This window comes from Aulonocara stuartgranti (genome assembly GCF_965226115.1).
Source record: "Aulonocara stuartgranti genome assembly, chromosome: 11".
Lineage (NCBI taxonomy): Eukaryota > Metazoa > Chordata > Actinopteri > Cichliformes > Cichlidae > Aulonocara > Aulonocara stuartgranti.
Window position 1 is genome coordinate 5,972,791 of NC_138947.1, and position 24,040 is coordinate 5,996,830.

The 24,040-nt window shown below is 40.7% G+C and overlaps 2 protein-coding genes across 7 annotated transcripts in view; one reads left to right on the forward strand and one right to left on the reverse strand.

Annotated features, from left to right (window-relative positions):
• col28a1b (collagen, type XXVIII, alpha 1b) overlaps positions 1-10,549 on the reverse strand; it is a 25,131-nt gene extending 14,582 nt beyond the window's left edge. For 3 of the 6 annotated variants that reach the window (XR_014279645.1, XM_082551549.1, XM_082551553.1), the window contains exons 1-11: positions 9,166-9,850; positions 8,512-8,648; positions 7,111-7,673; positions 4,515-4,535; positions 4,373-4,432; positions 4,216-4,269; positions 4,102-4,146; positions 3,975-4,001; positions 3,831-3,875; positions 3,707-3,751; positions 2,768-2,821 (exon numbers count right to left, since the gene is read on the reverse strand). Coding sequence is in view for 5 of the 6 variants with exons in the window: in XM_082551549.1 (XP_082407675.1) it covers positions 2,768-2,821; positions 3,707-3,751; positions 3,831-3,875; positions 3,975-4,001; positions 4,102-4,146; positions 4,216-4,269; positions 4,373-4,432; positions 4,515-4,535; positions 7,111-7,673; positions 8,512-8,647 (1,050 nt within the window). In the remaining variant the exon portion in view is untranslated. Of the gene's footprint in view, positions 1-2,767; positions 2,822-3,706; positions 3,752-3,830; positions 3,876-3,974; positions 4,002-4,101; positions 4,147-4,215; positions 4,270-4,372; positions 4,433-4,514; positions 4,536-7,110; positions 7,674-8,511; positions 8,649-9,165; positions 9,851-10,457 lie in introns of those variants that run through there. The other 3 variants (XM_082551551.1, XM_082551550.1, XM_082551552.1) reach the window with 3 other exon arrangements.
• Positions 9,994-23,612, forward strand: mios (missing oocyte, meiosis regulator, homolog). The gene is made up of 12 exons (XM_082551554.1): positions 9,994-10,098; positions 10,503-11,366; positions 12,523-13,012; positions 14,089-14,187; positions 14,300-14,554; positions 15,842-16,011; positions 16,633-16,698; positions 16,778-16,936; positions 18,283-18,435; positions 19,833-20,037; positions 20,282-20,411; positions 22,111-23,612. The coding sequence occupies exons 2-12, from the start codon at positions 10,548-10,550 to the stop codon at positions 22,199-22,201; spliced, it is 2,637 nt and encodes an 878-aa protein (XP_082407680.1). The 5' UTR covers positions 9,994-10,098; positions 10,503-10,547; the 3' UTR covers positions 22,202-23,612.
• The last annotated feature ends 428 nt before the right edge of the window (positions 23,613-24,040 follow it).

The following is a 24,040-nucleotide window of genomic DNA, read 5'->3' on the forward strand; positions in this document are numbered from 1 at the left end:
TTTACTACTGGACCCCCTCTAACATCACACGAAGCCAAGAGTAGAAAAAAATGTTGGAAACTGAGAATTTACATTCACTGCACTTTGGCTATGTTCAGTATGAGAATCCATCATCATGCATTAGAGAGGGAAAAGGCAATAAAAGAACAATCTCAGGGATTCTTTCAGGGAAACTTTGCTGTATACACAGCTGTACAGTACAAACAGTTTATTCATGAACAACTAAAGTCCTGCTGTGGTAGAATTCAAAATTAAATTAAGATGAAGAAATGTATATGAGAGAACCATCCAATCCAGGATACTGACAAAGCAGTCTAACTGGGCAACTTTAGTCCAAGCAACAAATGCTGTATATAATGCTTATGGAAATGTTTATTGTTTTTATTACACGTAAACTCAAAGTGCTTGACATAAGTGCTGAAGGCCCTGAATGTGAGAACATACATGAAAGTTCTCTTGTCACCCTGACACTGACTCAGTAAATCAACCTCACTGTTGAAAAAATACACCACTTAGGAATACTCTTCAAACAGCACAGCCAAAAAAATAAATAACAGCAGAGCATGAACTCAGTCTCTGGATCCAGAAAGACATCTGGGATATTTTCTTGAGAACATCAAGATGATGTCTCCCAATATTTCTTATTTCAGTTTCATAGTGTGTATTTGTGAAGGTAGAATATTCATCTTTATGCAAATCTATTCAAAACCTTTTTGCAAAAAATGACCAGATAAACTTATCCAATCACATAGCTTACTAAAAAACTGTAGTCAGACATTCAGAGTGTCGGCTATTAAAAAAAATGCTATAAATCACATGTGATTTTATCGGCATAAAGACATTTTTGTTAAAAAGAAATGGGGAAGCTCTGTGGCGATGGAAGCAACACCATCTTATTAGGCTTTGGCACACACTGTAAAGGTCAGTATTATGTCCCTCGCTTTCTTGAGCCAAAGCTGATATGTGACCGTGCAGATGTTGTCAGGGAAAGTGTCCGCACAGTCCTGCATATGAATGATGGTGTGTCAGAGATTGCAACATTTTCTTTTTTGTCTGACCAAATAGTCATGATTTTATTGACATGATAATCTAAATGTTTGGGATACATAACTTTTAGTTCCCTAAACTGCAAAACCTGAATATGGACATCGTTAAGAGTTTGTATGGAAAAAGAATGAGAATGAGCAACAAGTGAGTTCTTGAGCTTTGGGGGACCTTGTAGACTGCTTTTGCTCAATACAAAGCAGCATTACGAGCATTATTTTAGAATAAAAATATATATTTAAGTTGATAAGGCACTATTTTATTTAGAGATTAATGTCACAGTATCTCAAAAACAGGGTTTTTATATTTTAAGGATAAATTCACAAAATTCTAGAAACTTTTGTGGAAATATCCAAAACTTTACTACATAGTTGTGTAATATAGGTTTTCACAGGACTATATGCACTCCATATAATTTGGAAAAGTCAAACAAGGCTTGACAAGAAGATTCTCTAAAAAAAAAGATGGGAGCAGAGTTTAGGTTTGCAAAACTGCATCTAAAAAACAATTTCTGGAACAATATTCTTTGGACTGATGAGACCAAAGTGGAGATGTTGGGCCTTTGGGATACTTTGAAGCCTAGGCTTATTATTTTGTTGGTTCTCCCCTGGAACCTCTTATTTCCCTAAATTGTCTAAAGCCTGAGGGTCACGCTATGAAGCAAGTTCACTGTAGCCAGAGTTTCTTGAAGTTAGCTGGCTTGACAAAACCTAAAACCTCAGAAACATCACAACAGTGGTTATCAGTTTTCTTTGTTCACCCAGGCTTTCTGCTTTAAGCACTGAGCATGCTCACATAAGTGGGTTGTTTCACATGTCATTTAATTTTATTTGTGGTGTAAAATGGATCAACTGAGAACCAGCTACTGCAAACAGACACATTATCTAAGGAAGGGTGAAACAGTCTATTAAAAATATTAAACATATAACAGCGAAAGCCATCACTGGTGCTGCAAAGACACAAGGGTAATGCTGCAGAAAATCATGAATCTTATGAATTCGTGATCATCACCAGCACACAGAGCAATCAAATACATTACATATTACCTCAAATTAATACATTTATTTTACAGCTGGGTGCACATTAGAGCTCTGAAACTTTAAACTTGATGCATTTAAACACTAAAGGTTATTCAGTGAGCTCGGTGCTGACAGTTATGTAGCCTAATGAGGGCTGTTGCCAGAACAAAGAGAAATTTATTCTATTGATTGGGGAACAAATAGTCTACACCTGTAGGCGATCAGTGTTCTAATCTGTGTTTTAGGAGGTGCAGTTCCAGCAGTGTAAAAGACACTTAGCAGCATTAGGACCAAGTATAAAAACATTCAGTAATTTTCTCAATCGCCAGCTGAAAACATGTAAATTTCAGCGAGGATGCAATGCAGTTTGTGCTTTGGTTGTATTGCTTCAGCAGCTGTATCGCACTAAAAACATACCACAAATAAATCTGCCCTCTGTGTATATGTAGTTCAATGTAGATCTTTATTGAAATGTCTGTTAGTGTTTCTTGTGCTCAGGTTCTTGTTTTTTCTCCCTGGTGCCTCGTTTTCTTTGTGACTCTTTAAATCAACTATTAAATTTCCTCTATTGCTCAGATATTTTTGTTCCTGCAATTTGCATTTGGGTGGCACATCAACTCTGTGAAGAGATTTTGTTGCAGTTTTAAAGGCTAGTCCAACCAAGCAGGAATGACAGAGAATCCATTGCATCTTGAGAAACTTACTTTAGAACCCGATGGGCCTTCAGGACCCACCTCCCCTGGTGGTCCTGGCGCTCCCTGCAAAAGAAATACACATTTACTCATTTATAACCTACATAATCTATAACCTTATATTTCACTTCTCAAATGAATCAAACAAAAAGCAGTCATGTATGAATCAAAAAGGAAGCCCCCACACTGTGTTACTGATCTGCAGGTCAAGACCAACCCACTGCCGCTGAATAAAAAATACAACAGGATTAAGATCGACATTCATGTCTTTCATGCCATTCGATTCTCATGCCTAGCTCATGAAACAACAAGGTTATACTGACACTGTGCCAGTAGCACAGAGGAGGAAGAGTGCTGCTGTGCGGCCAGGTCGCTGCACTAATCCCATCACACAAAGTCTGTTCCTGCAAAAGAATAATATCCTGCAAGCCTGGATTCACAGCTTTAGATAGCCCCAATGGTATCAGGATTACCCATAATCCAATATTCACATTCCATTAGTGCAAAGACGAATAAAAGACAAATTCCACTTCCATTTTTCATATTGAAGAGAATACCAACTGTCGGATGTCGACTTTTCAGGAGCCTGAGCGATGAGTTTTGAAAGTAATGGAACTTAAATTTTGACACTGAAAAATAGAAAATTGCTTGTGATTGAAAAAAGTCCAAATTCATTAAAAATCTGTTGTCTTTAAAGATGAATTATACCATTCGCAAAACAGTGGATGACAACTCAGTGACTCCATCTTGTATAAACAGTTGGTTTGGTTGCCTTCCATGAATTACATGGACATCTTTTTATCCTCTCTTTTCATGGATTCACAAGTGTGTGAATAATGTAGACAAAAAGTCAGGAAAGCCTCACAAAAATGTGGGATTTAAACCAGGGCCCATAATTGTCACAATTCAGTATAAAACAAAACCAGAACTGAGACTTGTGGCCACTCCTACCTGTGCTCCTTTTGGTCCTTGTGGGCCCGGAGGACCCTCTGGGCCCTGCAACATAAAACCTATGTCACTACATGGATAAAGTCTGGGGTGTTTACTGAAACATCTCAGAAAAAAATGACCATACAGTGTCACCCTTTTCCCCAGGAGTGCCACAGTCTCCTCTGTCCCCCTACAAGACCACACGACACAACGTTAGACCCTGCAGATATTTTCTGAGGACATGTTTCAATAGTGAGAACAGAGCAGCTGAAAGGTCACAGTCACTCACCTTGTTGCCTTTGTAACCTGTGCGGCCCTGCAAACAATTCAAACAGGTTAAAAACCGATGTTTCATCTCTTAACATGCTTGCTGTTTGGCAGTTGTGCAAAAACAAGGGACAAATCTGCTTTCTTACCGGTGGACCATCACTTCCAGGTGTGCCATTCAGCCCAGACTCCCCCTTTAAACAGAAGCCCACTAATTAAACACTGAAATATTTTAGAAAGACTTTCTTTGTGTCACGACTCACCCTCGCTCCTTTTTGACCAGCTGGCCCTCTGAAGCCTGGGTCTCCTTTTCTACCCTGGAAATATTACCAGTTTTAAGATGAAGCAATGATTAAGCTGTAAAGCTAATAGTGTTTTCCACTTATGAAACTCCTCAGTGTTTAGTTGCTGAAAACTCACAGGACTTCCTGGAGGACCTCTCTCTCCTCTTTCACACAGACATACTTGGGCCTGTGGACACTATCAGAGCGAGAAAAATATTATAAAGTCAGTGCAACCATTAGCCATACTAAATAGATGTTGACTTCCATTTAAGTCTTACCCCTTCATATGCAACTGCACCCTGTGGAAAAAAACAGAAGATAAAAAAAATGTGTCAGTTACGTCCATCTTTTATCTACAGTCTGAGTCCCACTGGGGAATGGTGCTAGTTGCTTGGCAGCAGATGTGTCCACCACTTTAAAGTATTTTAAAGTCAGTACTTTTCCCCTTTACCTTAAGACCTGTTAAAGTTTCCACTATGATCTGACTGGGTCCAAGTGACATCACAGGTGAATCCAAGCCTTCTGGCGAATGCTTTCATGGCTGTTTCTTTCTTTTTTGTGTGACCACACAGACTTATCTGAAGCAACACTACACACCAACTATGTCTTTTCTTTTTCCATTTCTGCAAGTGTACTTGGAAGAAATGTAACGACATTGCTTGTTTGTGTTGTCAGCAGCTGCCCATGTCTGTAACTTGTAACAGGATACTTTCATCATATCTAGATAAAGGATCTAAATATTTCTGTTTGCCATGAACTATGCAAATAATTTAGTAGTGATTTTCAGACTTGTGTGTAGTTTTACTCTTCATGAAATACTATCTGCAGGACACTTGGTACTGCACAGAACCTGAAAATCATCTCTACAGCTGTGTTCACATCATTATTTCCAGTGAACTAACCCCAACTGGTTTTTGGTTACCCTGTGACAACACATACAGAAAGATATAAAAATGCAATATGCTAAAAGAAACCTCTACAGCAAACAATGAGAACAAACAACTTTGGGCTTTGAGCACAAGATGAAAACTGAAAATCTGTCATTGTTAATGTTAACATTTCATGGTACAATTTTTAAATAATAATTAATCTAATTATGTGAACTCAACCTAAGCTTTTGGGGCACTTGGGTGCCTGGGTGCCAACTCAGCATAGCAGGTAAGTAACCTCTATAAGCTCTATAAGTTCTACATTTGGTAAAACTGGGTACTGTCCTCTGTCATGTAGCTGTCTCTGTTTTGGAAGTGCTAAATGTGATTGAATAAAATGGCACATTAATGAAAAGCAGAACAAGCCATGCCAGTCTCTCAGACTAGCCGTGACCTCCTGCAGATATTTGACATTTCTGGGTGCTGTGGAAAATGCAAAGCAGCCAGGAAAACACCCTCATGCAGACACAACTCTTACTTAAGATGTGAACCCGCTGTAAGGACAGCATGAGCATGAACAAGACTAAACAGAAGATGATCTCTGTAGCCCAGTTCCAGACACGGCATCTGATGTCAGTAATTTTAGGAGAGTATGCAGGATGTCAGATACCTATGTCCTATTCTATTAGAAGGAGCTGCTGAATTATAGGTATCAGTAGTACACCTTTGTGTTACAGTGACAGCAGTCACATTCTGGTTTCTTTTATTTTTTTAATTACAGTTAAGGTTTTTAAGACAAACTCTGATTTTCAAGATTGTTAAACTCTTTCAAAAAAGAGAAATTGAGTAATGTAGCATTAAAACATACATCAAAGCACAGGTTAATTTCTTCTGTTTGTACATAAACCTTTAATCTGTCAAAAGCTAAACTTTTACCTCTTTTAACACCAACCAGAGAAGAAGTGACTCGTTTAGGGCTTGTTGTGTTTAAACTACTTCTTTAGGGGTCACCACAGGGGTATTTAGAAATACCCTATACCTGGGCGACTCTCTGATAAGAGGTTATAAATTTTTATTTGTTATACTTTTATAATATTTGCCTGTCATCCACCCAATGCCATAAAGTTAGCATGCAAGCAGTTTGCCTGATAGTTCTAAGATACTTTCACTTATGACCTTTTAGGGTAGAAATGCTGAGCTTGTGTTTAGTGCATCCTCTGCTCTATTTACTAAGCAATTTAACCACCCAGTCAATTAAAATAGATTGTTAGCTACACTGTAGCGCTTGTCACCACTCTACTTTGCTGAGGCCAATGGCACAGCCAAGAACAAAGATAGCCCTTAATGGAAATTCATAAACTTTTTCTATGAGTGGTAAAAGAATTGAGGTAAATTAGGTGAAATGATTGGTTTAGTCTTGGACTTTGAGGTTTTACTATAAAGTTTAATGTGGACAATTGATATTTTAATATAAATTTATTTATTACATAACAATATTATGAAAACTTTCTCCTGTATCGTCTTGATGCATGCTCAACCACCCAGACAGGAAATCCCGAAAGGTTGATTCTCTTCGTCTGGACGTGGCATTTTCAGTGCTGTCACCTTATCTCAAGTCTGTTCTGGATTCAAACTTTCCAGAGACATTTAAGTTAACTGTATGAAGATGTGGCATAGATAAAGCTTTGAATAGTCGGTAGAACTCGATAGGTAGTACACAGTTCCAGCCCTTTTCCAAAACTTTCAAAGTAAAACAAGAAGTAACCAAGTAGCTGTGGTAGCACTCATATAGTATATTTTGTGTTTCCCTGGACTGAATCTATAGTCAGCGTCTTTATAATAAGCTTTTTTTTGTCATTCAGTAAGCTTTGTCAGGTCCTTCAATAACTGAAGTTTATTTCCAAGCACAACGTTTTCCAAAAAAGCATTTCACCACTCTGATGTGTCTCGACTCTGTACTGGCACCTCTGTGCCTGAGCTCATTTTACTTGAAGCCAACACTCACCATCTCTTTGAGCAGCTTCTCTTCTAGCTGAGAGTCGAGCATACTTTGGACAAACTGCTGAGCAGGTGTGCTGGCGATGGCCCGGAGCTTGGCATTATTCTGCTGGGCAATATCTGATAGCCCAACAGCAAAGAACTTTATGCCATGACCTTTGGCCTCCACAGCAGCTGCAATCACATCAGGGTTACGGGGATGATCGACTCCTTCTGTCATTAGCACCGCCACCCTCACGCTGTCCTTTGAGGTCTCATGCACCAGCAGCTGTGAGGCATTGGTGATGGCATAGGTGGTATAGGTGCCGTGACCGATGTAGTTCATGGTGCTGACTTGACCGTGAAAATAGTCCAGGTCTTTCCAGGCTGAGAATCTGTGCTCTATGGATACAGTGCTGCTGTACTGCAGCGCAGCCATCCGCACCTTCATCGTCCAGCTGGGCACCTGCAGCATGGCGAGCCGGGTGCTGAAGCTCAACACGAAGGTCTTCTGTTTCTCGAACAGTGATATGGTTGCGCTCTCAGAGCTGTCCAGGATGAATGCCACTTCCAGTGAACATGTCAGACCTACTTGAGAGGGAGATCACAAAAACTGACATCAAGCTAGAAGTATTAGAAACAGGACTAATTTCAGGATTGGCACTCTGACACCTTTCTAACTTCTGTCCACAAATTCAGTCCCTTCTGCCAGCAGTCGGTATGTATCCATTACACTATCAAAAGTGCTCTAATGTCTCAAGCAACACTTCAAACAGCTGTGGATTCACGTGTAATCATGAATTCATGAAATATTCTGGAATAAACCTGATTCGGGGGAAATACCCACTCCCAAATTCCTAATACCAGATGCCACAGGAGACCTATAAAGGTCTTGTGTCCTGAGCTGTTTTGGCAGCATGAAGGGAAGCTACACAATAAATAATAAATACAGAGACTTAATGTTGTGGCAAGTCAGTGTAAGTGCATCTTGTGGAAAATTAAAGCAACAGTTTTGAGTAGTTCTACATTACTAAAACTGTCCAGTAAAGGCTCAAGGACCAAGTGAAAGACCCCAGATTGTCAACTTCCAACCTTAGAACTTACAGTTACTTTAGTTGCAGTTCCTCACTTCAGCTGCAATGGGATCAGAGTTAGTGGTGTTTGTTTTTGTACTAAATGAAATCAAATTGCCACATGTATCCATCCATAATCCATCCATTTTTTTTACATTTAAAAAAAGACACTTAAAGGAAGGCATTGTGGGTGGATGACTTAAGAAATTCTCGTGTAGTTTTTTTTTTTACTTAAAATTTGATGACTCAACCATTTCACTGGCCTGATTTCACCATCCCTCACTCAACAATTTGTTCCCTCAGTGCAACATAGTGACTTTCACCACCAGCATGTGGAGACCTCATCTAAAAATTACCATTTCTTCCCTCATCTTGCAGCCTGTAGTTGTTCCTGCGCCCTGTCTTTCTCCTCTGGCCTGTGGCCTTGTGTAGGAGAGCCAGCAGCAGAAGGCAGACCCCGACTCCTCTGCTCAGGTTTCCCTTCAGCAACATCCTAACAGAGAAAAGAGGAGAATGTTAGGGGGGAAAGCAGTGTATGAAAGCACAATGGGTTATTTCATTTTTAATAGGATTCCTTTTACTATCATGGACACTGCTAACCACACCCAGTTGCAGATCCCAAAAAAGGGAGCTGTGTTCTGCATTTCACAGAAATGGCAGCAATTCTAATGGTATTAATTTGCTTAGATGACACCGTTCCTCCTACTGATAATGCGCTTTCTCAAATACTTACTATATTACAGTGCCAACAATATGTAAATGTGTGTAAAACCAGAATAATCTGTGCAAATACTTTTCTGTTAATAAGTTACAAATGCTGCAGAATCTAAACAATATCTTCATATAAAGTTAAACCTCTGCCAGGTGATTGAGAAAAGGACACAGCAACATACCTAGACTGGAGTGCAAAAAAACCTGAAGTTGCCATTCAAACTGTGACACCACGAGGTTCACTACTTTGCAAAAAAGTTTTACAAACAAAGCAAATATATATATATATATATTATTACCTCGAATCTCATTTAGCTGCAGCCAGTGTTTGTAGTCCAGTCAGCTCTTTGAGAGGCATTTCTCTGCAGAACCCGGGGTCCCTATAAACCAGACTGAGATAAACTGAGGACCATCGCATGAGCTGATGTGCTGTGTGTGTGAGAGTGTTTGTAGCCGGGGGCCCTCCCTGGTGCAGCTCCAACATTTTAGTCCAGTGCAGCGCTTCATGCCTGACAGAAGGGATCCCATGAAAGTCTTTTGTGCGCATTGAGTCCGTGCACTAAAATCATTTAGATTTTAGAGATAAATAGCATTTGCAATAGTCATCACTCCAACCCATAAATAATGCATCTAAAAACCACTGCCAACATAAAATAAAGCAAACTACATTAGTTTGCAGAGATAAAATAATCTTAAAGTATTTTTTTCTCGGCATCTTTTTTTCTTAACAAACTTGTCAGTTTTCTGGCTATCATGGGTTGGTTACTAAGGAAAATAGCTTGTTGTGCAAAAAAAATCCCAAATGAATTTCGTTCTCTTGCCTTTTCCACTCTCCCCCACTAATGTGAAAAGCAGATGAATTGTGGTCGTATGATACTCTTGTACAGCGCAGAAATCGACCTCATTTCAATAACATTGTCAGTCCGACAACTCAACTCGTATTGTTTAAATATATTTAATAAATTAATTAACTTAAATAGTGATTATCTGAAATAGCCTAATTCCTTATATAAAACTGTCTGATTTCGTTGACGTCTTTTCTCTTTCTTTTTTATTCACTTAGCACCCTCTGCTGGTAAACCACATCTTTAGCGGAACATGAAGTAGCTGACGTTGCTAATAACACGGACGTGTTTTGGTGTAACACACAACATCCGCTTTGGCTCCAGGTTGCCATGTGTATTTCAAGCTGTATCTCGTGCATTCCTATAAATCGTCTTTGTTGTGTTTATGTAAGTAAAACCTCTTCTCGAAGTGCTCAAACAGATGTTTTCGAGTGCTGGTTAAACTGGCGCGAGCGAAACGGTCACGCGCTTGCTCTCCCTTTACCTGTTAGCATTAGCTTAGTTTAGCTAGCATGTCAACAAACTTAAAAGTAGTACTATAACTGCCCACGGCAACTTTTTAACATGCTGGGCGTTAAATTCAAACCAACTGTGCTACACTTCCACACAGAGCTCAGGTTATGTTGACGGTTTGGTTCAGTGTATCATTACTTTAACATGTTAAAAAGATTTCTCAGAGCTGTCTGTTGTCCACCTTGCGACCACTGCACTCGGGGGTTGCCTAATATTTCTGCGCAGTCTCTGACCTTTGTTCATTTGCTCATTTGTGTGATAATCTGCCGTATTTTCAGGCTGGAGAGGTTAAACTTCCCTGAAAATCTACTAGCGTCTGAATCATGAGCGGTTCCAAACCCGACATCCTGTGGTCCCCCCACCACCCGGACCGCTACGTCATCTGCGACTCCGAACTGGGACTGTACCGGATCGGACCTGTGGGCAGCACAGAAGCCAAGGCTGGCACCCTACCACTCTCCGAGGAAACTGCTGCTACATTACTGGCCATCAACTCGGACACCCCTTATATGAAATGTGTGGCCTGGTACCCCAAGCACGAGCCGGAGTGTTTACTTGCCGTTGGCCAAGCCAACGGCAGAGTTGTGCTTACCAGCTTGGGCCAGAGCCACAACTCTGCATGCAAAGAGCTGGTGGGGAAAGAGTTTGTGCCCAAACACGCCCGCCAGTGCAACACTTTAGCTTGGAATCCCGTGGACAGCAACTTGTTGGCTGCTGGGTTAGACAAGCACAGAGCAGATTTCTCTGTCCTCATATGGGACATCAGCAGTAAGTTGTCCCCAGAGACCAGTGTAGCAGCTGAGAAGATTCGCCTTTCATCTGTCGATTTGGACTCTAGCACAGTGGTGACCAAGCCATTGTATGAGTTAGGCCAGAATGATGCTTGCCTCTCGCTTTGCTGGCTGCTCCGTGACCCAAAGCTATTGCTGGCAGGCATGCACAGGAACCTGGCAATATTTGACCTGAGAAACACAAGTCAGAAAACGTTTGTAAACACAAAAGCCATCCAAGGTGTGACAGTTGACCCGCACTTCCATGACCGCGTGGCCTCTTTCTTTGAGGGGCAGGTGGCCATTTGGGATCTGAGGAAATTTGAAAAGCCTGTGCTCACACTGACGGAGCAGCCCAAGCCACTCACAAAGGTAGGATGGTGTTTGTTAGAAAACGAACTAAAGGCCACAGTAATAAGGATGCACTAATATACTAGCTTTGTGTATTGGCCATGTAAATGTTCAGCCTTCTGCATTTATTAACATCGCAAAGTTTGCAAGTTCAGTTTCAGTGAAATAAAGGTCAGCATGACAAGTGGCTGGTTTAAAAACAAGTGATAGCATATGACATATGGCTTCTTATCTGGCTGTGACTCCTGTGTCAAAAATGATGTGACATGATCATATTTTACAACCCGGAATTTGAAAATACTTAAGGAACTAAAATCATGACAATGAGTGGGTTTAAAGTTGATTCAATTGCAGTTAAAAAAAACACACAGTTTGTTTATTTTTATCTCTGAAATTTTCATGTGGTTATCTCATTTTCTCATGAAGTTATGAGGGTCAAAGATGCTGGAAATTTTTTTGTTTGTAACTTGGCAAAATATTTTCTTACTATTAAGGTACTATTCTGTGTGGCTGCATTACATATACTAAAATTGTTGTACCAGTTAGCTGATTCTGGCAGGGTCAAGTGGGAGGCACAGATTGATTTTTCAGGGAATAACCTCTGGTCATTCCATGCCTCTCCTGCAGTTGCTCAATGCCCCACATTCTGAGAACCACTGGTTCTATGAGAAAATAAGATGTCAGCTTGTTTGTAACCTGTCAATTTTAGATTGCCTCAATCAGGCGTGTCTAACTCCAGGCCTCAAGCCCCAGTGTCCTTCAGGTTTTAGATATCACCCTGGGTCAAGACACCTGAATCAAATGATTAGTTCATAACCAGGCCTCTGGAGAGCTTCAAGACATGTTGAGGTGGTAATTTAGCCATTTGAATCAGCTGTGTTGGATCAAGGACACATCTAAAACCTACAGGACACTGGCCATCGAGGCTTGGATTGGACACCCCTGGCCTAAATGTTCAAAGACAGAGTGATGAAATGCTCACATAATTTTAAACTCTTTACTTTTTTTTTTTTTTATCACCAAGTCCTGTTTCATTTAAATGAAAAAAGAGGGAATAAATGATATCAAAAACAAGATTAAGATGCATTAAAAAGGTTTATATAAGCTCAGTCAGGGCATGCTTATTCAGTAGAAGTCTTCTTATTATAGCTGATAAAATTCTGCATTTTGTTCTCAGGTGGCATGGTGTCCAACCCGTACTGGCCTACTGGCCACGCTGACACGTGACAGCAACATTATCCGCCTGTACGACATGCAGCACACTCCCACGCCCATAGGTGATGAGACGGAGCCCACCATCATTGAGCGCAGTGTGCAGCCCTGTGAAAGTCAGATTGGCAGCTTTGCTTGGCACCAGTCCTCCCAGAACCGCATGGTGGTGGTGTCAGCAACCAACCGTGTCATGACTGACTTCACGGTGTTTGAACGTATCTCACTGGCATGGAGCTCCACAACTTCTCTCATGTGGGCGTGTGGCAGACACTTGTACGAGTGTGTTGAGGATTCAGCTGAGGGAGTGGAGAGTTTGATCGAGAAAGACATTGCTACTAAAATGAGGGAAAGGGCTCAGTCCAGGTACGGACATGATACCGTCCAGGTGTGGAGGAACCATTTGCTGGCGGGTGGGAAGGATCCCCAACTTAAGTCTTTATGGCATGATCTGTTCTATATCCTTTCAGGTGATAAAATGATGGAAATAGCTGCATGATGGCTTATTGATAATCTGTTTAATGGCAGAGATAAACAGTCAGCCACCTGTTGAAACTGTATGCAGGGCAGGTTATTTTTATTACTTTACAAAGCAGCAGTGAAGTGCTTCATTGCTCTGATGATGGTTCTCCTCATCTGAAGGTTTCTCCTCTAAAGACTATATAGAGTAGAGATTTGTATTATTATTATTATTATTATTATTACATCAAAATGTAACCTTTTAATTTAGTTGAGTAAAGAATTCAATGTTTAAAAAGGTTATCATATAAAGCCTATAATGGGCATAATAACACCTTTCGAGAGCTTTCAATCTTCTTATCGAACATTTGGCAAGTAAAGTCAAAAAGGATTGTAAAATTACTTCCAAATTGAGTTATTAATGTTGATTCACTGATTAATTAGGTTTTGAATCATTTTTGGTTGCATTTAACCTCTTAAGACCCGAACTCTGTCACGGCATGCATTTTTAATTTCTCTTTGATATTTGGGCTGATTGGGACCTGATGAATGTAAAAACAAAGAATTACCAGATTTTCTTTTTTTTTTTTTTAACCTAATTTTTGTTTCTAAGAAAAATGAGTTCCACATATGAGGATATTCCTTTAAAGTTTTGATAGAACAGTAGCAGTATAATGTCCTCGTAAGTGGATATCGGGCCCTTGTAGAGCAAAATTGAGCATTTTGGTCTAAATAACCCAAAATGTGATGTCCACATATGTGGACGCCAGGTCCTAGGAGGTTAAATAAATACATTGAATGCTTCTGAACATCCTCAGATGGTGATAGATTAAAATGTGGGGCAGCGCCCCCTGGTGGGACATAATGTCACTCTAGGCAAGGCTTGAATAACTAGGAAAAAAATGAATGAATGAAAACGATTTATAACCATAGTAAAAATATTAACACATTATTTATTTTTGTCCTTGTTCAAAGGACAAAAATAATTAATGATTAATGTTGTAGATGCCTTGTTATGTGCCTGTATTATGTTGCATGGACTGCACACTGTTACTGTTTCCTATGCAAGTATCACATATGAAACAGTGTGCGGAGGATATGGAGCTAAAACTTCAGGGGAACGTACAGTCTGTGGTTTATTCTGGGATTAAGAACATTGTCAAGACAACCTCAGGTAAAACAAATAACCAACTGATTGTCTGTGCCACAGGACACTTCACAGTAACTGTGTTTATTTGAAATTTCATACACTGAAAAACTGACTTCCTGTGTTTGTGGTCCCAAAGGGACAATCGAAAGCCGCAGGTGTTGGAGTGGCTCGGACCGGCAGACAGATGTGCCGCGGTACCACAGCGAGGAGCGCTGCCTTGCCTTGCGGCTCTGTGGCTGGATCAGCAGGGGGACTGACACAGATGTGGAGAACTTCCTGCGATCACTGGAACAGGAACACGAGTGGGAGCGGGCGGCTGCTGTCGCTCTGTTCAACCTGGACATCCGGCGGGCAATCCAGATCCTCAACAAGGGAGCCATGGCAGAGAAAGGTGAGCTTTTAGGGATGAGAGGAAGGCGAGAGAAAGTAATTTAATAAGGGGAGATACTTTAGACAGACTACATAACTGTACATGTATCAAGTATATGTAATTGTAATTGTTTGGCCTTTAAAATGTAAGAAAACAATGATAAAATCCTAATCACAGCTTTTCTATTACTTCCATGTTGGCTTGTTTAATTTGAACAAGCAGTTATTGATGAAAATTGTGTTCGACATCAAGCAAACTCTTGAAAAATGAAATGAAGTCTTTGAAAAAAGGGGAATTTCATTAATGTAACAGCAGGAAACACGTTTTTTTACACAAGTTTAATGAAAATGGAGAGAGAAGGCTGCTGTTTACACACGCCTTAACTGAGGAAAAAAATTACACCAATGTAGGTCAAACGCTTTTCTGTTGTGTGCACTAATGAGTGCTTCCTGAGTAAGACTGACAGGGTGATTCATTAGATAAGATGTGTCAACAGAGCCATCTCAGGACTTTCAACGTTGCAGCTCTAACTTACAATGTATTGATTCCAATGTACAACCTTAAACCAACATTTTGTTATACCAGAGTAGTTCAGTTAGGTATTTTCCGAGCCTCACCCGGTCATATATCTAGAGGTAATAATATGTAATAAAAACTGTGTTGTATAGAGACTTCTGTTAGGGTTTATGATAGGTCTTACGTTGGGAGGCAAAGTCATTAAAAGTTCTTTTCTTTAGCAAGAAATTGCAGTTTAAATTTGAACTAAAGCCCACGGTATAACAAAAGGGATATGGAGCTGGTTTTGGATAGGTTAACCTTAAAAAAAAGAAAAGTAGGACACTTTTTCCCCCCTCCAAGCAATAAAACATCACCTTGAACAGCTGCCATAACCTTTTTCACACATGCACTGCAGCCGTGAGCACTTTTACATATTACCTCATGTATGACAACTAAAATGCCCACTGCAGTAAGAGCAGAGTTTAAATGGACCTAACCTGCCAGCTTCCCAATGTTTTGTCCATTTGTGTCCAATGAGTGGGTGTCAAGTGTTCTGCTTTCTGCAAGCTCTACCCCTAAACTGAGCCGAACATTTCCAGTAGTGAGGATGTGTCCGAAGCAGATTACTTCCTGCTGGGTGCTACATGTGCGAAAGGACAACTGTGGAAAATATTCTGACATGTTTTTTCCAACATTAATCTGGCTTCATTTGTGAAAATAGCTTCATCCTCTTTTTCAGATGTGCTGCTCTTACAGTGAAGACTACAGACTGTAAATAAATCTGCTTCTTTCACTTCATATTACTCACAGGTGACCTGAACCTGAATGTGGTTGCCATGGCTCTGTCAGGCTACACTGACGAAAAGTCGTCCCTGTGGAGAGAGATGTGCAGCTCTCTGAGGCTGCAGCTGAAGAACCCCTACCTCTGCATCATGTTTGCCTTTCTCACCAGTGAGCCTGGAGCCTACGATGGCGTGCTGGTATTGGATCTCTTTAATATCACGAACATTTGAACGCTAGAAAAAAAACTTTTTTTTTTCTAAGCACACTTTTCTCAACAGTGGCCCTTTTGTTCCCACTTCATAAAAGCAGTCAGGCATTCTTAATGCAGTGATGAATACTCGGGTAATACTCCAGTGGTGTTTAGTGGGAAAATCCTCAGGTGCACAGGAAAAGATGTTTTACGTTTCCGTCATAAAACACCTCTATGAAAAAGGAGTCTGTGCCCAGAACACAGTGTTGGTTTCTGCTTTTTTCCTCCTGCAGCTGCTCAGATTCTGGCCTCTGGCTCCTCTCACTGTTATTTATGTCTGTAGACCTTTTCCTGGCAGAAAGTGATAAGAGGATTTATGCAGTCACTTTGACTTTGTTTCTTGCCATCTTTGCTTTGAGAATTGATTATTTGTCACAGATGATTTATTTCTCGCAGCACTGTGGGTCAGAACAGGGTCACAAACACAGTTTTCTGTGCCAGTTTCAGTAGGAAGACTTTGACTCTTTAATGTAAAAAGTATCCACTATACTGAAGCTTCACCCCCTCCAAATAGTGACAGAGAGACAGATATTAAAAGGGAAGATATGATTCTTTGTTTGTGTTTCAGTATGAGAGCAGCGTGGCTGTGAGAGACCGAGTGGCCTTTGCCTGTATGTTTCTCAATGATGCACAGGTAACTGCAGAGTGAAGCTTTCAGCAGCAGATATAGTCTGAATATATCGCTGTTTGCTAACTTTGGATCTCTGCTGCAGCTGCCACGATACATAGACAGACTAACCCTTGAGATGAAGGAGGCGGGCAACCTGGAGGGCATTTTGCTCACCGGACTAACTAAAGATGGCGTGGATCTTATGGAGAGCTATGTGGACCGAACTGGTGATGTCCAGACTGCCAGCTTCTGCATGCTGAAGGTACAGAGACAAATTACACAGAACTGCTTATTTTTACACTCATTCACACAAACCTGCTTAGAATGGAGAGGGCACATGAGATTTGAGAATGAGCCTCTATTGTATAAGTTTCTTTGTCAAGATGAACAGTAGCTCTGTCAGCCAGACAAATAATACACACACACAGATACACAAAGCAAAATAAACCAGTACACACAAGTACGTCAGACTGAGCAAATAGCTTTTGGCACAGATTTGCGCTCTGATTGTTGTACGGAAATTTATTCTCACAATTTATTCTCTTTCTTTTGCATTTTGCATATTTTAATTTTTAACTATTTTGTGTCAAAAAATTCAGTTCCACCTTTTTGGACTGCAGTTGGCGATGTTAGTTCTTATTCTGTTCTGCTGTCAAGTTAGCTTTATGTCGGTGTATGTCAACCAGCTCTCCACCTGCTGGCCTGGTCAGAGTGGCCCACCAGCTGGAAGGAGGATATTTCAGAGCAAGATGGTTGGCAGTGACTGAACTTTCAAAATACGAGCATGTTTAGTAAATTAATGATAGATGGTGTTAATTTCTTGCATCATACTTGGATGGTTTGCTCTCACAGAGTTTGTTTGAGAAACACTAATATGAATGCAAAAACATCCAGAATTGGATGTTTTTTGCATAAGTACTACATGTGTCATAAGTACTACATGTGGTTTAGTTATGGAAGCTGAGTAGCACAAAGGAGGCAGTGGTGAATGCCCTGAAATATAACCACACATCAGATAGTCTGATATGATCGGACTTTTGCATTCTCGAGTGCAACCCTGTCCCTGCAGTGCATATGTGAAAGCTGCCACTGTGTCTAAAAACTATGCTGCCCTCATTCTAATTTTCTCATTCTGGCTGTTGTGAACTACTCTCATAATTAAACAAACACTAGAGTGCATCAAATAAAGAGAAAGGAGCTGTCTGTCTGACCATACACTTTGAAAGATCAGTGCACATGCTAAAACTTGCCTCTTTGTTTGTGAAAGTTCACAGCTAACACCTACTGTAACAATACAAGTAACAGCCTCGGTGGAGCTGCTTGCTGCTGTGCACTTGTTTCTGGTACAGTAACACTAGAGACATCAAAGTGGCTGAACAGGTTTGTAACCTTTCATGCTGTAAAACAGCTCTCTGGGTTTTCTTCATTTTATTTTCTTGTTCTAACCTGCTTGTGAAAAGACAAAAGCTGCCTACAGCTACAGAAATGTCGTACCTCACATACATATTTAACTAGTAGAGATGAGAAGAAAGGGCATGGCTGCCTTCCCAAGCAGAACCCCCGCTGAAGTTGAAATGTCTTACAAGCCTAAATAATCTCTCTCTACAGGGTTCTCCGGGCGAAGTGCTGAAAGACCCTCGAGTCCAGTGTTGGATTGAAAACTACCGCAACCTGCTGGACGCTTGGAGATTCTGGCACAAACGAGCTGAGTTTGATATCCACAGAGGCAAGCTGGACCCCAGCTCCAAACCACTAGCCCAGGTGATTTAATGCTGAAATCGATATAGTGTAACTTCACCCACATCTCAGATTCCAACCGCTCAATGCATAGGTTTGAAATATGCTAAAAACAGCAAGAACCAGAGAGGGAGTGCCATCTCCAACTGTGCATTGAGATGTGAAGGGAAAGAATGTGGTATAGTGGTTCATCACAAAATCAAGTTATTGACTGATTCCGTGGTGACATTATATTATCTGAAAATGATAACAGTTTAACATAGACTGTATATGAATGATGGAAGTAGCCACATTGACCTGATTCGTGGTTTTGGACTTGTGTATTTTGAAGTTTTGAAATTCGTGCTAACAGACTAGTAAAACACCCACTTTACAGTTGTTGTTAAGGTAAAACTATCTGTAAAAACCAGGCTTTCCTGGCTTTTTTGTACATTTTAAGATAGAACTAGTACTTGATTTTAGAGCAACCACAGCCATTACAGGAACAGTCGATTCTGTCACTTCTGCATTTTGCTGTTTGGACTTTACAGACTTCAACCATGGAGGGACAGGACAAGTTGTACATCCCCCGATTGGAGGATGGTTACAGTCTTTTTTTGGCACTATAGTGTCATCCCAAAGAATCGACTCAGTCGCTTTGCTTTGTTTCAGGAAGATTTGAAAGATGAAGTGGGTTAAAGCTATTGTCAACCCATGAAATGCCAGTTTTTATAAATTTGATATTAGTACCAGCATTGACATATTTCATCACCGTACAGTTGTTGTTGTTGTTGTTTAGTTAAAAAAACGTTAGAGGTGAAATTTGATACGTTTTTATTCTCTCAGTAAAACAGTGTTAAAGTGTCCTGTCATAAAATCACGTGACGTGATCCAGCACCTGCACGCTCAAAGCAGTCTGTCTTGTTTCTGTGTTTGTTCTTGTTTCTTACTGTATTACGTACAACTACCCTTATATGAAAGTAGGACGGTTGTGCTGTTTATTACACTACAAGTAGAGTTTGTACCAAGCTCATAACACCCACAGCTCTCCTCTGTTTCTTGTCATAAAACCTGGTGGTATAGTCAGTATAGTCTGTGCTGTTTCTCCTTTTGTATTGGAGAAATCTGTTCCTGATACTATGCATACTCCACATTGGTTGATATTTTTTTTAAGTAATTAATGTTTTTTTCAATAGATTCTGGTATTAAAGGGTTTTTTAACATGTGATTACATCTAAGCTAAATCTTGGCAGTGCTTCATTGCATTGCTGAAATTCCAATAATCACTCTTACGCCTGTTGGAATTATTGCTGTATTATCAAGTACTTATCTCACTCTTCCTTAAAAATAAAATCCAGACAGCTGGTCTGCATGCGGCTGTTGGTTTTACCTTCATGTTCACCGGGTCTTATCAGCCGACCTTTGTGTTTGTTCTTTGGCAGGTGTTTGTGAGCTGCAACTTCTGTGGGAAGTCCATCTCCTACAGCTGCTCCACAATACCTCACCAAGGCCGCGGCTTCAGCCAATATGGTGTCAGCGGCTCACCCACCAAGTCAAAAGTCACAAGTTGCCCTGGCTGCAGGAAACCGCTGCCACGCTGTGCCCTCTGCCTCATGAACATGGGCACACCTGTTTCCAATTGCCAAGGTAAACTGGACTATGTGGACAGATGCTCAGCCGATATTTCCAGTAACAGGCACACATCTTGGAGCAGCTTAAGTGGCTGTAACACTTAACTGAGCATTTACCTGAGTTAATGTGTGGACTTTGATCTGCATTTAAGCACAGGTAGCACCTGGACATTTAGTGTCAAGCCTTTTCTCCTTATTGCTCATAATAGGATAACATTATAACTTTACTGATATTTTATTTCTTTTTTGTTTTTTTGCAGGAACTGGTAAATCAGATGAAAAAGTGGACCTGACAAGGGAGAACAAACTGGCTCAGTTTAATAACTGGTTTACCTGGTGTCACAACTGTCGACATGGTGGCCATGCTGGCCACATGCTCAGCTGGTTCAGGTAGGAGGGATGCATGTGCTCAGAAACTCTTCAGACGCATCTGCTGCTGAAGTTCATGTTTTTATTTCTTTAACATAAACAATAAATAACCTCTGAACAGTCTCTCTTAAAGTTTGCTAAGAAGTTTTGCATTGTGTCATATGAAGTACTTTTACAAAATCAATCATAGCCAAAAAAAGAGGTAGAAAAATTAAATGAATGCTGAAAGATATGCAGCACTTAAGCAAGTCGGGTCAATTTATTTATGTAACAGATTTACAAAACAGGCATTGACCAAAGTGGTGCACAGCATGTGATTTAAAAAAAAAAAAAAGGAAGTCATCCTAGAAACAACTTAGAAAATGGTATTACAGATTACAAGGGGGCAGACAAAGAATCAACAAAAGACACAGTTAATAACTTAGACGTAGACCGACATTAGAATAAATTTGGCTTCAGTCAAGATTTAAATGCAGTTATTGAGGCAGATGATCTGAAGGGGATGGCTGTTCCAGAAAGTCAGTCTGATGCCTGAACCTACTAACTTCTGAGCTAATCAGTTCACTTTTTAACAGCTCTAATAGATACTCGGTGTGAGCAAAATAATTTAAAAATAAATCTCGCATTACACTGGAAACCAAATTTTATTTTAGTCTTTGTTCCCTTTGTATAGCTCTTCGGCTGTGTGGTGTAAAAGATTGCTGGAATTTACTGAAGGCAGAAGTTGCTCAGACACTATGAATAGGTAGAATGCTGTGTGGTTAAAATTTGGCTTTAACAAGAAAGGGAACAATGGCAGATTTCACCATGAAGAGGAAGAAGCAAAAAAAACCCCAAACGAAGCAACGAAAACAAGGCTAACATACAGAAGCACAAACAACAGTTCTGTTAGTTTTTCATTGTTTTTAACTGTGTTTTTGTATTTGAGTGAAGCCAAGTCTGTGCATATTGTGATTTCTGTCTTCTCTGCCAGGGGAGCTAACCTGGAGGACGAACAACAGCGCAAATACGAACAAGAGCAGCTTACATTACCACAATTTTTTGAGCCTGCTCCCTCGTGCATTAGTTTTTTAAAAATTATTATTTAGTTGTCGCCTTGTTTTTTTTGTTTTTTTTAGTTGTTTTTTTTTTTTGTCAGAAGAAAATGGTCATTGACGAAGACTAGGGCAGAAGTTACTGGTCACTGAAATTAGCTCTGGCGTAGCATTGTTGCACTACCATGTTGGAACCTGTAGGCTGAGTGTCTGCAGTGCAGTGATTATTATGGAAAGCAAAGTTTTTGTTCTGAACTTAATTTTTTTTAACTGTTACTTAACTGTAAGGGTAAATGTGTACCTCATACACCTAATATGTTCTTCTTCTGGTCCTTTGTGTATTTATGCCTCCTGCACCACAACCTGTTCTCATTTTCGTGCCTAATGCATGTTTCACAGCTTTTTCTAGTTTTCCTCAAAAAGTTGCCTGCTGTTATCTCCTACTACAAATGTAATACCAGTTTCAGTGTTTTCACTGCTTTATTTAAAATTACATTTAAAAGTAAAATTACAGGAATTTGTTCCACATACTCCAAACCACAGTTTCATTATCAAAAATCCAGAGAGACAGACATGCTGTGCTCTTTTGTTTTCTCTGAGCTGAGAGAGCTGTGCAAACTCTACACTAGCTTTTGTACACTTACCTGCATGTTTTGTTTTAACCGACCTTCATATGTGTGTTACAGAGACCACACAGAGTGCCCAGTGTCAGCGTGTACGTGTAAATGCATGCAGCTGGACACTACAGGGAATCTTGTGCCTTCAGACAGCAGCTAAACAGGAGACGCCTGTCAGGAACTGAGGCCAAACACCAGCAGGTTCACCTCTGCAATCGGCAGCCAACAATGGGGCGACGGTGGCAGCGATGTCCTTTTCTAAACGGGCTGCTTGAATTGAATAGAATGAAATGATGTTAAGTTATATAGTCTAGTGAATGTAACATTGTAACTGAGCCCTGTATTAAGAAGGGAGGCAGTGTGTGTGACTGATCTGACTAATTGAATCAATGACCGAAAGGGAGCGAATGCACACTCGATGTTCTGCTAATGAAAATCAAACACAAGAGGCTCTGTTGCATTCAGCCTCTTCCAGTTTAGCCTGAATCAGGAATCTTGTGATTTATAGTGATCTCTTACAAAAAAAAAAGTTTTCCACTCACACATCAGAATGTAAAGATGTAATCACAGGTGCCAATATGTCTGAGCTACATTTGTTGGCTCTTGTTTTAATACGCTGTACTGTATAACGTCTGTGTTACAAAGGATATTCACATACCTCATCAAAGCATTGTTCGGGGTAAAGGACGGTACCCCGGGTGACGGTGGGGAGTTTAGCACACAATAACCGTCTTCTTGCTCTCTTCATGTTCCTCTTTGCCACTCTGCATCTGGCATTGTGGAGGGCAGGGGCAGTGCGGGTGGGGTGGCTAGGGGAGGATGAGGAATTGGAGAAAGTAGGAGTGGTGATGGGTGAGGCGGAGAGTGTGGGGAGGGTGCGTCTTTATTCACCAGCCCACTCCAGGCCTGTGGTCTATGAAAGAAGCGCCCCAGAAAACAGCAGCTGCTCGGCACTCTGACAAGACCCTCCAGATTGTTCCCCTCATAAAGAACCTCAGCTGCCGGAACACTATTGACTCAAAGAGAGGGCGAGCGAACAGAGCCCGAGCCTTGCACACCCCCTCCTGCACCCTGTGCACACACACTTGCCCTCTCTTTCTTTCTCTCTCCCTCTGGTGTCCAAATTGCACCCAAAAACTATGCATACCACACATCAATCCAAGGATGGGCGCTGTCTGTGGTGGGGGGAGCGGCTGTGTGTAAACCACATTGTAAATGGGCTTTCTCTCTTTCTCTGCCACCCTCCCCGCACAGTCACTAACCCAAGGAGGCATTGTAAGTGAGAGGCGGTCTGCACTAGAGCTGGCTAAATCACTTAGTCATGGAGTGAGGAGGAGGAGGTGGTGATGGTGATGGGAGGGGGGCACAGGAACTACTGTATGCTGCTTTCACCAGAATCTTTTTCTCAGTGTGGGAGGTTTATAAGTCTGCGTGCCCTTTTGTGAACTGTTTTGGAGTGGAGCTGACAAATTGGCAAGTCGTGTAGCATCCCGAAAACAGATTGGCTGGAATTTCATCCTTTCACTGTTTCTTGTGTTTTCCCTTTGAAATAAATTCTGACTGACAAATTAGAGCACTGCTGAATGGGGGTGTTTTTCCATAACCTTATAAGGCTTATTTTTACATTATTATGTTTCATAGACGCAGTTAGCGTGGGTTTTCTGTCACATGCTCACTCTTTCTGTTCATTGAGTCACTCATTATTCTCCCATGGGAACTCCCACAGAATCTGTGCATTCAGGAAGATGGTGAGAAAGAAAAAAAACAATAGATTTTGAGCATCCCGATTTTCTAAACAAGAGCTTGCACACAAATAATTCCACTCCAAGTTGGCTGCTTTTCTGGAACTTTCACTTTTATGTTTCTAAACATAACAAATGTAGTTTGGCCAGTTGTCGTGGAATAAAGATGTTTTGTCATCTGGAGCTGGCCTGAAGTTTGAGAGTGAGATTCTGCCATTGGAAAAGGAACAGATGACCAACCGTCTCACCACACACAT